Genomic DNA, 16,194 nt, shown 5'->3' on the forward strand with positions numbered 1-16,194 from the left:
AAGAAGTTGATGGAGCACTGGGTTTCTGTATTGCAACACAACGCCAAGCTAGACTGACCTTTGCTATGACCTGACGTGCCCTTTGCGGAGGGTATCTTGGAATGAAAATCCAAACCAGAAAGTGATCAGAGTTAAGTGTTTTAGCAATTATTCCTATAGCAGCAGTTTCAGGCACTGTTTGACAGCACTGAGGCTCTAACTCTGCATTGTTATTTCTGGAGCAACTCCCCCTATGAGGAAATGTTGATTCAGAGAATAGGCAAGTAAATGGATAAAATCAAAGAACTGTAGAGTTGGAAGGGATCCTGAAGATCATCTAGCCCAACCCCAGGTGTCTCATATGGGAATCAAGACTGCAACCTTGGCGTTATCAGCACCACACTCTAACCAACTGAGCTAAATAGAGAACCCTTTTTTTTTCCTCTCTCTCTCTGGACAGCCAATGTCGGAAGATTCAAGACAAAGAACAGAAAGTACTTCATGCAGCCCATAATTAGCCTATGGAACTCACTTCCACAAGAGGCAGTGAGGACCACCAACTTGGATAGCTTCAGAAGAGGATTAGATTCACGGAGGACAAGGCTATTGATGGCTACTTAGATGAGGCTGGATAGCTCAGTCAGTAGAGCATGAGACCCTTAATCCCAGGGTTCGAGCCCCACTTTGGATGAAAGATTTCTGCAATGCAGGGGGTTGGACTAGATGACCCTCATGACCCCTCTCAACTAACCCTACATTTCTATGTATTTACTAATCATGATGGCTATGCTCTGTCTCCGTGGTCTGAGGCACTAATGCTTGCGAATACCAGGTGTTGGAGACCGCATAAATGCTTTTCATGGTGAAAGCAAAAGGTTCCTCAGCTTCCTGGCTGATCTAACCCTACTTTCCTTCCAGAAGCCTCTCCTATTTATCGACTCCTATGAGCCATATTTAGCCCAAGGCTCACATTTTAACTAATGCACCCTAATTGGTCATTAACCCAGGTCACCGGTTCCAGAAAACATTTCAAAATTGATTCCAAAAGACTTAGCTTCAAAAGGGGTTTTAGTTTTAAATGGGGCTTTTAGAGAAGGTCAGGCATCAATTAGCTGGAACGGAAGAACCTACAAACTTTGTTGATTACCAATATATGTGACTGTATGGTGTCAGCCCCTATGGAGAAAGCTTTGCGAAGGGTGACCTTGGGTAGTTTCATAAACAGAAATGGGAAAAGGGGCAGGAGCCCCAAACTGGTTAAATGAGATTAAAGTTAAACTAGTTAAAGTTGAATGAGATGGTGTACCAGATCCAGTTGAGACCTGGGCACAAGCCCAAAACCATCCGCAAACACCACCTGTGGAGGTATCATGGGAACAAAACTCTCACTGGTTGATCCAGCCATCAGTGGGGCTGGATCCTGCGGCCCCACTGGCCCCACCTAGACCAAGTGTCTCCACTACTGCATGTAGCTTACCCAATGCCAGTCTGGTAGGAGCCTGCCTTATACTGAATCAGACCATTGGCCCAACTAGCATGGGTGGCACTGTGGTCTAAACCACTAAGCCTCTTGGGCTTGCCGATTGGAAGGTCAGCAGTTCGAATCCCGCAACGGAGTGAGCTCTCGTTGCTCTGTCCCAGCTCCTGCCAACCTAGCAGTTCGAAAGCACGCCAGTGCAAGTAGATAAATAGGTACCACTGCAGAGGGAAGATAAATGGCGTTTCCATGCGCTCTGGTTTCCATGATGGTGTTCTGTTGTGCCAGAAGCGGTTTAGTCATGCTGGCCACCTGACCCGGAAAGCTGTCTGTGGACAAACGCCGGCTCCCTCAGCCTGAAAGCGAGATGAGCACTGCAACCCCATAGTCACCTTTGACTGGACTTAACCATCCAGGGGTCCTTTACCTTGTTACCCAACTAGCTCAGTGTTGTCCACATTGAAACCCTGGCAGTCAAACAAGAGTCTTTCCTTGCAATATCTGGAGATGTCAGAGTTTGAACCCAGGACCTTCTGCATGTAGATCACGTGCTCTGTTACCGAGTTACACAGCAGAATTTTTGGTGAGCACAAGGAATGGGCACTATAACTGGCTTAAAACTGCAGACCTTCCAGAGGCACCTATTTTACGGCATTGCACTCATTTGGGTACATGCAAACTGCCTGAGCATTTATACCAATGTTGTGCATAATCTCTCTCACACTTGCACCCAGCAGTTCTGGGGTGGGGTGAGAGCAGACCAAAGCATCCTGCGAAGAACTTGAATCTGAGTTTGCATATTTCCCCTCCCCATCTGTTTTCCTTTTGTGTCGATTCTTTCTAGATTGTATAAGCCTGATGGTGGGGACTTGTGGACTGCTCCAGCGGGTTTTGGGGGAGGCTGAAGGGCAGGAGAAGAAAGTAATATTTAAAGAAATAAGAGGAGAAAAGATCGCGCGGCTGTGTAAAACCTGATATGCAGAGAGATGCAAACTTAAGAAATAATCACTATGATCTAAGCCAGAGGGTTTCAACCTTTTTGAGTCCACGGCTCCCTTGACCAACTACATTCTTTCTGTGGCACCCCTGTGGGGCTCAGGAATCCAGTTATGTCACCCCTTGCCTGCAGAGCTGGCAGCCTCTCACTCCTTTTCGAACACCCTCCCCTGTGGGGTGTTCCCTCAGCCTTCCCTCCTCTCCTTCTGGTCATGCCCCACCCCCGTGCCCCAAAGAGATGTGTCTCCTCACACTGCCCCACAGGGGCCTAGGAACTTGACTGTCCGTTCCCACAGCTAGGGCTGGTGGGCTGGCTGGCTGGGCTCCCTCGAACGCTTGCTTGCTTGTTTGCTTGCTTACTCCAAGGCCACCTCAACTCCTGGCAACCAGTACCCCCTGGCCAGCCCCAGAGGCACCATTTGCCTGCGGAGCTTGTAGCCAGGACTGCTGCAATACACAACTGTGCAAGCCTTTGTGAGACAGGAGAGGGCATCAAAGGAGGGAGGGGAGGAAAGAGAGACAGATGCCAGTGTTGCCCAAAGCACCCCTGACCATCATTCAAGGTGCCCCCAAAGTACCACGGCACACTGGTTTAAAACCACTAATCTAAGCAGAAACACAATGTGGATTGTGACCAAGTGGACTGCGTGCCTCCCGTGTGGTGTAGTGGTTAAGAGTGGTAGACTCGTAATCTGGTGAACCGGGTTCACTTCCCTGCTCCTACACACGCAACTGCTGGGTGACCTTGGGCTAGTCACACTTCTCTCTGAAGTCTCTCAGCCCCACTCACCTCATAGAGTGTTTGTTGTGGGGGTGGAAGGGAAAGGAGAATGTTAGCCGCTTTGAGACTCCTTCGGGTAGTAATAAAGCGGGATATCAAATCCAAAATCCTCCTCTTCTTCTTCTTCTTCCTTAGCTGGCTGCCCAGGTACTCACTGAGAACTGGCTTCTTCAAGTGCCTGCTCACTTTTCTTAGGCATCTTGACCTTGAAACTGGCCCTGGACCAGCCAGCCAACCCAAGAGAAGATGCCTCCAAAAAGAGGGCTGGCCCCCCAGTGAGGCAGGAGACTGGGGCACCCTACAACTCACATTCCGTGGGTTTCTTCTCCTTTATGAATCTCGGTGGAAGGCACATGCATCAAAGCACAAGCTTCTCCTGCAGCTTCCTACTGGGTTTGATTATATGTTCCTCTGCCCTCCAATACGTCATGCCCCTTAACCAGCACGTTCTCCAGAGGCTGCATTTCGAAATCTGCCATTCAGGCCGCAGAGCAATATTCTCCCCTTGATTAACTGCAAGTCACTCAAGCCGGGAAGATCATCTCGGAGGTCCCTCCCGCTGGCATTTCCAATTGATGTGTCTTTGTGATGGGAAGGTGTGCCAAAGGGCAATCATATCCCTCGCTGCTGCTCCTCTGCCTGTGAGGACAGGGACTTTGTGATTGTAAATTAAATGGGGGGAAGAGAAGGAAAACAAGATCTTGCAGGCTCTCGTTGGACCAAGCGTGGCTTCACACCGCTAGCCAATCAATTGTGACTTTCGAGTCCCTCTTAATGCCTCGGGGCTTTCTAATAGGGATGGATGACTCAGTCCTCTTTGCGGCCCATGCCAACTTTGCAGGTGTTCCTTCACAAAAGACCGCTCCATTCTGATCAGTCTATTTGTGGACCGCGGCAATTTCACAGGCGTTCATTCACAGACATCCGCTACATCTGCAACAGTCTCTTTGTAGCCCTTTTCTGAACCGCCTTATAAGCCTTATGGTTAGAAGGAGAAGAAATTGAATCTGCCCAGCAAACTCACTCAGAGCCAGCACCGTCCCGCAACAGAATGAAGCAACCCAATTCAGATGGTACCATCTTCAAAAGCAGTGATGAGGCCCCTGTTTCACATGCAAAAAGTCCCAGGTTCAAGCCCCAGCAAAGATTGAGGTGCCCTACATTGCGGCAAAAGTATTCCCTCCCCCCCTTTTTTTTTCTTTGTTCAGCTGTCAGTCTGAAGAAGAGCTATGGGCAACATGAAAGCTTGCTCACGCCTTGGTGAATTTCGATTGGTTTTTTTTATTTCTGTTTTTGTTTCTCCCCCCCTCCCCCCCCCCGCCGGGAATATCTGTGTGGTGTTACTCTGGCTTTGAATGCAATACGGGCACTGCACTATCTATGCTTGGAGAAAGGGGCAGCCCTCCCCAATGTACTTTTAACTCTACAGGTTTTTTAAAAAATAGCATCTTTGTTTCCTGGGTTAATTCATAGCTGGCCTTAGGACGACGTAGTGCTACAATTGTGGAGCAAGCTCTGAACTATTCCCCCAGGGGTGGAGAGCAATTATTGATGCAAATAATTGTTCCCCAATCCCATCAAAGTCTGCTTTTGCTTCGGCCCAATATTCTTTTTCATTGATTCCCGAAGCTCCCCAGAGCCCTAAAATACTAGTAATCTCTTTGGGCTGGATTCTTGCGGCGGCAGATAAATGGCTAGTGCGAGTGTGTGCACGCGTTTTCTCTTTGCAGACTTTCATGTTTGTGATGGGAAATGCATTTGCAATTTAATATGAATGATTATTCTAATCTTAAAGGAAAGGATTATCGCAGAACTCCCTGCAGGAAACTTAATCGAGGAGAATTGCCCAAAGACTGTCCTGGCTGGCAGGCTGAAAACCTGAACAGGGGCCCTCTATATGGAAAAAGAATGGAGTGCCCTGGGGTGGGTGAGAAGGAAAACAGCATGGTTGGCTGGCTGGCTGGCTGGCTGGAACCCTAAAAAGGACCACTCCACACAGCAACATTGACATGGAAAAGGAATAGAGTGTCCTGGAAATAATGGAATGGAGCCTCCTGCAAAAGGGCATGGCTGGCTGGAAACCCTGAACAGGGATTTGCCCCACTCAGCAACATTTTTTGTCACAGGTCCAACTTGCGATTTTCCTGCTCCTCTTCATTCTCCAGACCTGGTGATGTCTGTTCCCAGCCCACTCCCAACATCTGTGACTCACAGCATGGCATGTCACCCTGACAACTGTCCTCTCTTCCAGCTTTCTCTTCGGGCTGCTTTCCTGCTTCTAGGAAAGCTATGCATGGCTGGGGCTCCCAGACTGTCATTAGTTGCCATATCGCAGCACAAAAGAACTGCTTGTTTGCTAAATGCTTCCTGACAAGACCACTGGCTCGTGCAAATCTGAAAGTGTGTCTCGGCTTCCCAGTGCCCCAATCAATCTGGGGGGGTTGGCCACTCAATGCCTCCACCCCCCAAACCCTCATTTCTTAATGGATGGCTTGATTTGGTTTAGCAGCTTTTCATCCCAGCTGCAAAACACAACTTTTCTGGGAGAGAAAGAGGTCTGGAAGCCGCAGTACAGGACCAGAAGGGGCAGTGTGGCAAATGGATGTGCTAAAATTAAAATCGCAGGCAGCCATAGATTCTCAGACACCACCAGGGCACTCAGACAACTTCTGTGCTATCTCTCCTCCCTGGATTCGACATCATTTGTCCTCCGGCTTGATGCTTTAAAAATACAGTGGTACCTCGGGTTAAGAACTTAATTCGTTCTGGAGGTCTGTTCTTAACCTGAAACTGTTCTTAACCTGAGCTACCACTTTAGCTAATGGGGCCTCCTTCTACCGCAGCGCGATTTCTGTTCTCATCCTGAAGCAAAGTTCTTAACCCGAGGTACTATTTCTGGGTTTGCAGAGTCTGTAACCTGCAGCATTTGTAACCCAAAGTACCACTGTAAATAAATGCATAGGTGAGCAGGGAAAATGCTCTTGTGGTTTCCAGGCACTCCTGTAACTTTAGTCAAAACAAAACAAATTCCTTCCAGTAGCACCTTAAAGACCAACTAAGTCAGTTCTTGGTATGAGCTTTCGTGTGCATGCACACTTCTTCAGATACCAGGTATCTGAAGAAGTGTGCATGCACACGAAAGCTCATACCAAGAACTGACTTAGTTGGTCTTTAAGGTGCTACTGGAAGGAATTTGTTTTGTTTTGACTATGGCAGACCAACACGGCTACCTATCTGTAACTGTAACTTTAGGTAAATGATTCCTTTTTGGAGGTTCCGCTAACTTTATGGCTTCCTAAGGAGTGCAGCTTCCCTTAAGTGCCTCAGGTCAAGTTCCTGTCCTGGAAGAGTGGGGTAATAGATGTGGAGCTGTAACAGAATGTGTGTGTGTGTGTGTGTGTGTGTGTGTGTGTGTCAGAGAGATACTCCTGTCACTGGAAAAGCTCCAGTTACAGATAGGTAGCCGTGTTGGTCTGCCATAGTCAAAACAAAACAAATTCCTTCCAGTAGCACCTTAAAGACCAACTAAGTCAGTTCTTGGTATGAGCTTTCGTGTGCATGCACACTTCTTCAGATACCCTTCTTCAGGTATCTGAAGAAGTGTGCATGCACACGAAAGCTCATACCAAGAACTGACTTAGTTGGTCTTTAAGGTGCTACTGGAAGGAATTTGTTTTGTTTTGACTGGAAAAGCTGAAAACGAATCTTCAAAACTGCACCCTCAATTACTGCTTTATTACTCCCCACTCTTATTTATTATTGAAACTCATTTGTTTTTGTTTTAAAAATTAATACTTTATTACTGATCTATTCAGTAAGTGGGATGCCTCTGTTATGCCTTCTGTGATACTAAAGGGTTCTGAATGTATATCACAAGTACGCGTGTGTCTTTTGGACTGCTTTGAATATGCTTTAACCACCTCAAGCACTGTTTTTACAGAACAATCTCATGGAGACAGGAAGGGGGGGACCCATCTGTAGCAAGTGAATCACCAGATCCAAAGCCCTGACAGTGCAAGCATGGGGAAATCTTTGGCCCTACAAATGTTGCTGGACTCAATCCCATCACCCCCTGGTCATTACTCATGCTGACTGGGGCTCGTGTGTGTTGGAGTCTGACCACATGGGCTAGATCATTGTTTCCCAAACTTGGGTCTCTAGCTGTTTTTAGACTACAACTCCCATCATCCCTGACCATTGGTCCTCCTAGCTAGAGATGATGGGAGTTGTAGTCCAAAAACAGCTGAAGACCCAAGTTTGGAGAACACTGGGCTAGATGGACTGAGTGGTGGTGTGGCTTGGAGACCCACAAAGGATATGGAAACGAATTCCAGACACTTCTAGGTCAGGTCAAAGGCAAAGAAAATCAGGACCGTGTACAGCTCTCAGTGGCTCTGCTATCTCTGATGGCCCTTTGCTGCAACATCTTCCCACGCTCAGGTAGCAGGAGGCCCTGGGAGGTGTCCATGGTCCTGATCTGCTTTGCCTTGTCTTTGACCTGATCTGGATGAGCCTCTGGCATCCATTGCCACTTCCTTTGTGAGCACCGATCCCTAACAGTACAGGTTAGGCAGATCCAAAGTAAACTGGTAACAGATGGCAAGATGAGAGTTCTCTGCCCCATGGAGCTTGCAATAGAAGCCCTGCCTGCCCCTGTGAATGTTTCACTGACAAGGTTCTTCTTCTCCCTCCTTCTTTTCCAGCACTGAGGCACTCAGCTGCCTGCCGCTTCCAACAGACAACAAGCACCCGGAGGAGCCATGCCAAACTCAAGAGACCTCTAGCACCAATGGCTGTGTGAGGTTGAAAGACAGCCAGGAGTACGCTAGGCACAAATCATGCAGGTAAGACTCAGGGCCTGAGGCCTCTCCAGATACGGCCCTCTGGGTCACTCCACCTGCCCCCCAGGTCTCTCCACAGGCCACAATGCTTCTCCACAGCCCACACCTGCTTTGTACCTTCCTTGAGTGTTTTTCCCTGGCTGGAACGTTTCCTTGAAGTCTGATCGTGGCTCTTGCTTGCCTGGGTGGAGGAGAGAACGGGAACTAGTGTGTGTGGAAACTAAGCCTCCTGTACAAAGGGACGCAGGTGGCGCTGTGGGTTAAACCACAGAGCCTAGGACTTGACAATCAGAAGGTCTGCGGTTTGAATCCCCGCGACGGGGTGAGCTCCCGTTGCTCGGTCCCTGCTCCTGCTAACCTAGCAGTTCGAAAGCACCTCAAAGTGCAAGTAGATAAATAGGTACCAGTCCGGTGGGAAGGTAAACAGCGTTTCCATGCGCTGCTCTGGTTTGCCAGAAGCGGCTTAGTCATGCTGGCCACTTGACCCAGAAGCTCCCTTGGCCAATAAAGCGAGATGAGCGCCGCAACCCCAGAGTTGGCCATGACTGGACCTAATGGTCAGGGGTCCCTTTACCTTTACAAAGGTAGAATTCACATTTGTTGTTGTCACTTCAGAACATAAGAAGAGCTTGCTGGACTAGTCCAAGGGCCCATCTAGTCCAGCATCCCGTTCTCACAATGGCCAACCAGATGCCTGTGGGAAACCTGCATGCCGCACATGAGCACAAGAACATCTCTCCCCCTCCTATAGCTTCCTGCAACTGGTATTCAGAAGCACTGCTGCCTCCAGCTGTGGAAGCAGAGCATAGCCTCCACCAAGCCTCAAAGCCATTGATAACCATGTCCTCCATGAATCTGTCTCGTCCTTTTCTAAAGCCATACAAGTTGGTGGCCATCGCTCCTTCCTGCAGGAGTGAGTTCCATAGGTTAACGATGTGCTGTGTGAATAAGTCCTTCTTTTTATCTGTCCTGGAACCTCCCAACATTCCGCTTTGTTGGCTGTCCATGGGTTCTAGCGTTGCATCTTTGGCCTCTTCCCCTGCCCAACTCTGGCATGTGGCTCCCCTGGCAGATTGCTCAGAAAGGTATGTGATCTCAGGCTGACAAATGTCCCCCCCCCCCCCGATTTGCTGGAAATCACGCAGGAATCTACCAGCAGATCTCAGCCTACCTTCTGTTTAACCTTTCCGTACAGCACACAGGTTATTCAAGGACCCGTAGGAACTAGCTGCCCTGCGGTCAGTGCCCATCTCAGACCCTTTGAAATGGCTGGCGCAAAAGGCTTTTAGAATAGTATTTGTATTTTTTTATTATTTTAGTTTAGCCTTGCTTGGTAATTAGACCCAGGGCTAGCAGCAAAGGAACATGCCTCCTTAAGTCATCCTTTGTTTTCCTGCTTTCTCTGAAATGCTTTCTGTCGCTTCTTCAATAAAACATGGCGAAGTAATGAGAGTTCTGCCTAAAGGGGACCCATTTGCACCCACGTGTTTTCCAAGAGGCTGGCGAGATGGCTCAGTTGCCGACTTCCTCACAAAGGGCTTTACATCCAAGTCAAGAGAAAGCTGAATGCTTTGGCTTCCCCACGGTGCAGTCTTTGCCGCAGTCTTTCAGAGCAGCCTGGGTTTTTTATTTTTATTTTAAGATTCTGCATTCCAAGATTGCTTGTCTCTCTTTCGGATATAATAAGCTCGGGTGGCAATTAAGAAGTAGTCCTTGCCATGCATTTAAGGCACTGCGTAGGCTTGGACCTCATGTTTTCAGCACCTGAGTGTAAGCACGTCGGGGAGTTTGAAGAGAGTAAAAATAGAGCCTAAATCACCGTACTGCTTCAAGGCAAACCACCCTAAAGAGAGGCCCTTAGAGCATGCAGCTTCCAGAATTCTTTGAGGGAAGCTGTGACTATTTAAAGTAGAATCACAGTGCTAATAATAATAATAATAATAATAATAATAATAATTTTTATAATTTATAGCCCACCCATCTGGCTGGGCTTCCCCAGCAACTCTGGGTGGCTTAAACATATAAAAACATAATAAAACATCAAGCATTAAAAACTTCCCAATGTGGCCTTAGTCTCAGTGTTGCCCTTGTAGAACTCAGCAGGGAGGAGGATGGGGACAACAGTAGATTTAGTTGGCTGTGGTTGTCATTGGCTCTGGCGCCACCTACTGTTGGACTCCCTGCCTTCCACCCTGTCACTGGGGACAGTCGTGGAGACCACTCCCACCTCTGCTCCTGCTTCCGCTGTCTGAAGACCAAAGTCTTTCTAACGGATAAAGGAGGATGAAAAAGAGCGTGAGCCCCTCTCCCTCCGCCCCCATCCTTTGTAGCTTCTTTCTGCTATCGACCGGCCTTTGCTCTTTGTCACTTTGAAGGCGGGGGGAAATGAAGCCTGCGGCGAAGCAGATTGTTGTTTAAAAGGGCCCTATTTGCCAAACGTCTGGGACGCAGGTGGCGCTGTGGGTTAAAGCCTCAGCGCCTAGGACTTGCCGATCAAAAGGTCGACGGTTCGAATCCCTGCGGTGGGGTGCGCTCCCGCTGCTCGGTCCCAGCGCCTGCCAACCTAGCAGTTCGAAAGCACCTCCGGGTGCAAGTAGATAAATAGGGACCGCTTACCAGTGGGAAGGTAAACGGCGTTTCCGTGTGCGGCTCTGGCTCGCCAGATGCAGCTTTGTCACGCTGGCCACGTGACCCGGAAGTGTCTCCGGACAGCGCTGGCCCCTGGCCTCTTAAGTGAGATGGGCGCACAACCCCAGAGTCTGTCAAGACTGGCCCGTACGGGCAGGGGTACCTTTACCTTTACCTATTTGCCAAACTGTCCCCGGAATTAAAGCACGTAACTGTTTTGCTTCCAACTGCTGCAGGAAGGTGGGAGGTGGGACTGCTACAGATGCCCAGATTTCGAGCTTACCGCTGCATCGGCCTGAAGTGCATTGTAGTTGCTTTTCTTAATTAGACTTAGATTGCAATCAGTGAGGTGCAATTAAATCCGCATCAGCTTGAGGAGGCTTCCAAGACGAGACGAAACGCCCAAACCTTCACCAAATAAAGATGAGAGGTGGGCATGAAGTGAGCCTATAAAGCCCTTAACAATTTGGAGCCAGTTTACCTGCGAGATCGCCTTCCTCCGTAAGTTAGGTTAGATGGAGGAGACACAACTCTAATTATGGAAAGACAACACGTTCTTGAATAACAAACATACGCTGAGAGAGAGTTCATTGTCTGTGCCAAGCCTGGTTCCTGGAGAGTGACAATTAAGTTTTGCTGGTAAACGCAAAGATTAGTATGCTTCTCTTTTCTGTGGCTGTCATAGAATCATAAAATTGTAGAATTTGAAGGGACCACGAGGATCATCTTGTCCAACCCCCTGCAATGTAGGAATCTTTTGCCCAATGTGGGGATCGAACCCACGACCCTGAGTTTAAGAGTCTCATGCTCTACCGGCTGAGCTATTCAGGATGTTACTTATTCATTCCAGGTCATGTTGTTAGATGGGAATCTAACAGGGTCACAGATAGTTCATGAGGGGGTATATTTCATTTTAAGCTTACACCAGCCACACAGATGCCATGATCCATAGAAATAAACCACACGAAAAGCACTAACTTGAACCCATTGTTACCTGTCGGAATTAAAACATTGGAGAAGGTTGCATCTGAGCCATGTCAGGCCCCAGCAGACTTTGACTCCATAGCTTTAAAATAGCAAAAGGTAAAGGTAAAGGACCCCTGGATGGTTAAGTCCAGTCAAAAGCGACTATGGGGTTGCGGCACACACCTCACTTTCAGGCCGAGGGAGCCAGCTTTTGTTCACAGATAGCTTTCCGGGTCATGTGGTCAGCATGACTAAACTGCTTCTGGCACAATGGGACACTGTGATGTGCACAAAAATGCTGTTTATCTTCCCGCCGCAGTGGTACCTATTTATCTGCTTGCACTGGTCTGCTTTAGAACTGCTAGGTTGGCAGGAGCTGGGACAGAGCAACGGGAGCTCACTCCGCCACAGGGATTTGAACCGCTGACCTTAGGCAAGCCTAAGAGGCTCAATGGTTTAGACCACAGGGCCATCCACGCCCCCTCCTTTAAAAATAGCCCCCTGTGCTATACAGGAGAATGAACACAACCTGTGTTTCCTGTCCTAGTCAAAGCACATATAAATCACCAGCTCGGTCAAGCAGAGGTAGCTGGTCCGCTGCTGAGTTGGTAGAGCACATCGAATCACAGAATTGTAGAGTTGGAAGAGACCATGATGATCATCTACTCCAACTCCCTGCAATGCAGGAATATGTAACTGACCCATACGGGGATCGAACCTGCAGCCTTGGTGTTATCAGCATGACGCTCTAACCAACTGAGCTATCCAGGCTTAAAACACATGTACTGCCTTTGTGGGCATAAGATGAACCTTGGGAGCATCCAGCACTTCTAAGAGCATCTTTCATGAGGACCGAAGGAAGTAGGTAGGGCTAGACAAAGGAGGCATTCCTGGAATTTTGTTCACGCTTTCCAAGAGCAAATGCTCATCTGCTGATAACACGAGCCTCTTAAAAGGCAGCTTGATCTGAAATAAGGTGACTGAGTTCTTTGTAAAGATAGTCCTTGATGCAGATTTATTTTTTTTTAATAGCACATCACACCACTTATTTTTTTAAAAAGAGGGAAAAGGCAGCAGCAGGTGCTGTGAGGATCACTTAACAAATCTTCTTTGGGATCTTTGAAACCCTCGCCAAGAGGGAAATAATGAAGTGGATGCTTTTAAATAGCAATGAATGGCATGAGAGGGACTGCATGTTCTTGATCAAGAACACAAAGGCTGGCTGCCTTTGCTTGCATCATGTCAATATCTGGCCTCTTTCATGCTGAGTGGCTCGCGGTGACTCATCCTTCATTGATGGCTCTGAACCCTGAAATATTTCAGGGTGCCGCTTAACTGAATCTATCTCTCTATATATACAGTGGTACCTCAGGTTACAGACGCCTCAGGTTACATAAGCTTCAGGTTACAGACTCTGCTAACCCAGAAATAGTACCTCGGGTTAAGAACTTTGCTTCAGGATGAGAACAGAAATCGTGCTCCGGCAGCGTGGCGGCAGCAGGAGACCCCATTAGCTAAAGTGGTGCTTCAGGTTAAGAACAGTTTCAGGTTAAGAACAGACCTCCGGAATGAATTAAGTACTTAACCCGAGCTACCACAGTATATATATATACATATGGAGAGGGAGAGAAGTTAGATAGGTAGACTGGTAGTACTGTATTTCTTTATTGGATCTATATCCCACCTGTTTCTCCAAGAAGCTCAAGGTGACATTACATGGTTCTCCCCCTCTTCATTTAATCCCCATAACATTCTTGTGACGTAGGTTAGGCTAAGAGGCAGTCACTGATCTAAGGTCATCCAACAGGTGCACCAATTTCTAGGGGCAGAAGTGTCTTCAGCCCCCTCAATATCTGCTGGCAGGGGGGGCAGGGGGTGTTCAGGGGGTGGAGAAGGCCGAGCACGGTGCAGTTCCGTCACTGGCTGCTCCTGAGCATGAGAGAGGAAGCCACGTCGTGCTGGCCCCCCAATCCTGGCCGCAAGATGGTGCCTCTGTCACCCAGTGAGCTTCTGTCACCCAGAGAGCCAGTGTGGTGTAGTGGTTAAGAGCGGTAGACTCGTAATCTGGTGAACCGGGTTCGCTTCCCTGCTCCTCCACATGCAGCCGCTGGGTGACCTTGGGCCAGTCACACTTCTCTGAAGTCTCTCGGCCTCACTCACCTCACAGAGTGTTTGTTGTGGGGGTGGAAGGGAAAGGAGAATGTTAGCCGCTTTGAGACTCCTTAGGGTAGTGATAAAGCGGGATATCAAATCCAAACTCCTCTTCTTCTTTTTCTTCTTCTTGGCCGAGTGGTGATTCAAACCCTCATCTCCCAGGTCCTTATACAACACTCTAACCATTGCATCACACTGGTAGGTAGGTAAAGTTACTCGATAGGCAAATCTGTAAATTTCAGGGTTTCTCATTTTTCCAGGAGTAAGTTGTTGTTATTCTTATTCTTATTCATTAAATGTGCATACTGCCCTTCATCCGCAGGTCTCAGGGCAGTTCACAGCACAAAAATACAAGATAAAAACACCACATACATGATAAAAACGGGGGGGGGGGAATCCACACTAGTTTGCAAAGACTATTGTTGTTGTTGTTGTATTTTTAAAAGCCCCCATGAAAATTCATGTTAGTGTAGATTTTTCCTAATATTCAAATGTTGGTATGTAGTGTTGCCTAATAGACACCGTCTTGCAACAATTATATCAGTTTTATTATATTATTTATTACATCAGTGTTATTAATTATAGAAATTGTATGTATTCCATCTGATACAATGCATTTTTGTATCTTTGCTCTCATGTTTGCACTTCCACACATCCTTTACCCCAAAAGTATAGGCCTTTTTGTACGTATTGCTTGGCTAGAGAACTAAACTGCCTTTTTTTTTTTAAGTCCACCTGAAAATACTGACAATTTTTCATGAGGATAGGCATATTTTTTTGCAGGTGATTGTAAAGCAGCTTTCCCTGTTGGAATGCATCTTCAAAATGCTGCTTTTACTCATATCTGCGTTTTTATGGCTACTTCCCCAAAATTTGCTTGGCTAGAGAACTACAATGCAAAATTCTGAGAAATGCAACTCTCAAAGGATGGCAGTGTTTCAGTTTGCATACTCTTCTGGAATGAGCAAGATGTCTTCTAAAAGTCAGATAGTTGTTTATTTCCTTGATATATGATGGGAGGGCATTCCACAGGATTGATTGGTTGGCTGAATTTATATCCCATCTTTTCTCCCAGAGGAGCCACGGGCAGCAAGCAGATACATAATTTAAAAATAAAAGCATTCTAAAATGGTTAAAACATTCTAAAAGAAATTACAATTAAAAATAAATTAGGTGGATGCTCGTACTTTGCAACCATTATCCTATGCAAATTAGAGTCTGATTAATTTATTTTAAAACATATTTAGTGAGAGAAGCCAAATGTATAAATCTATTATAGAGTTGTTAACCTTGATAAATATATATGAGTTGTTTTATACACACACACACACACACACACACACACACACACACCATACAGTGATCACAGGGTCTATGTCTGGGTCAACTAATTCCTCCTAAAAGTTAATAATAAGGGTGACAGGCACACCTTTCTGAGCATTCCCCAAACTAGGGAGCCACCACTGAAAAGGCTTTGACATGGGTCAGTGCCAACCAAGGTTGCTCCCAGTGGTGGCACCACCAAGGCCTTAGAGATATATACAGTGGTACCTCAGGTTAAGTACTTAATTCGTTCCAGGGGTCCGTTCTTAACCTGAAACTGTTCTTAACCTGAAGCACCACTTTAGCTAATGGGGCCTCCAGCAGCTGCCGCGCCGCTGGAGCCCGATTTCTGTTCTCATCCTGAAGCAAAGTTCTTAACCCGAGGTACTATTTCTGGGTTAGCGGAGTCTGTAACCTGAAGTGTATGTAACCTGAAGCATATATAACCCAAGGTACCACTGTATATCACACACTACCTTTCCTCAAGCTCAAGATGGTTTGCAACATAGAGCTAACTAAAATTACTACTCAGAAATAATTCTCTCACAGTGCTCAGTTGGGCTTATTCTCAAGTAAGTGTGTATGGGATCGTGACTTCAGGTGCTCTTTCCTATATGTACATATGCATGTATTCAGTTTATACTCTACCTTCCAATGAATTCAGAAAGGCACGTAGGCACTTATCAGTGCTAGCTAGATCCAGAGCTGCTTGGGTGCGGCAAAGTTGACTCATCACCTGCCTTGAGGCCTTGCCTGGGGTCCTTCCTCACACAGAGGACAATGGCATTTTGCTTCTTGGTTGTAGGCTGTTCTGAGCGTTTCAGACAGGGCGAGGTTTTAAAAAAACCTAAATCTAGTACATAAATGAGCCTCTGTTATAGCTGGAACAACCCCCTGTGATTTTTTCAAGGGCTTCTTGCAATTGGCCTAACAATCCAAAGGCCCCTGGACTACTGCAATGTGGGGCTGCCCTTGTTCACAATCTCGTGCCTCCAGCTGGTGTAGAACGCAATGACTAGCCTGCAGTTGGGGGAAGACAACCAATAGCA

At 47.3% G+C, this 16,194-nt stretch overlaps 1 protein-coding gene across 1 annotated transcript in view; it reads left to right on the top strand.

Annotated features, from left to right (window-relative positions):
• The window catches only part of SRRM4 (serine/arginine repetitive matrix 4), a 128,053-nt gene that overhangs the window by 72,341 nt on the left and 39,518 nt on the right, over window positions 1-16,194 (top strand). The window contains exon 2 of the mRNA XM_081841924.1: window positions 7,937-8,077. Within this exon, the coding sequence (XP_081698050.1) occupies window positions 7,937-8,077 (141 nt within the window). The remainder of the gene's footprint in view (window positions 1-7,936; window positions 8,078-16,194) is intronic.

Source organism: Podarcis erhardii, assembly GCF_964252035.2.
Source record: "Podarcis erhardii genome assembly, chromosome: 15".
Classification (NCBI taxonomy): Eukaryota; Metazoa; Chordata; class Lepidosauria; order Squamata; family Lacertidae; genus Podarcis; species Podarcis erhardii.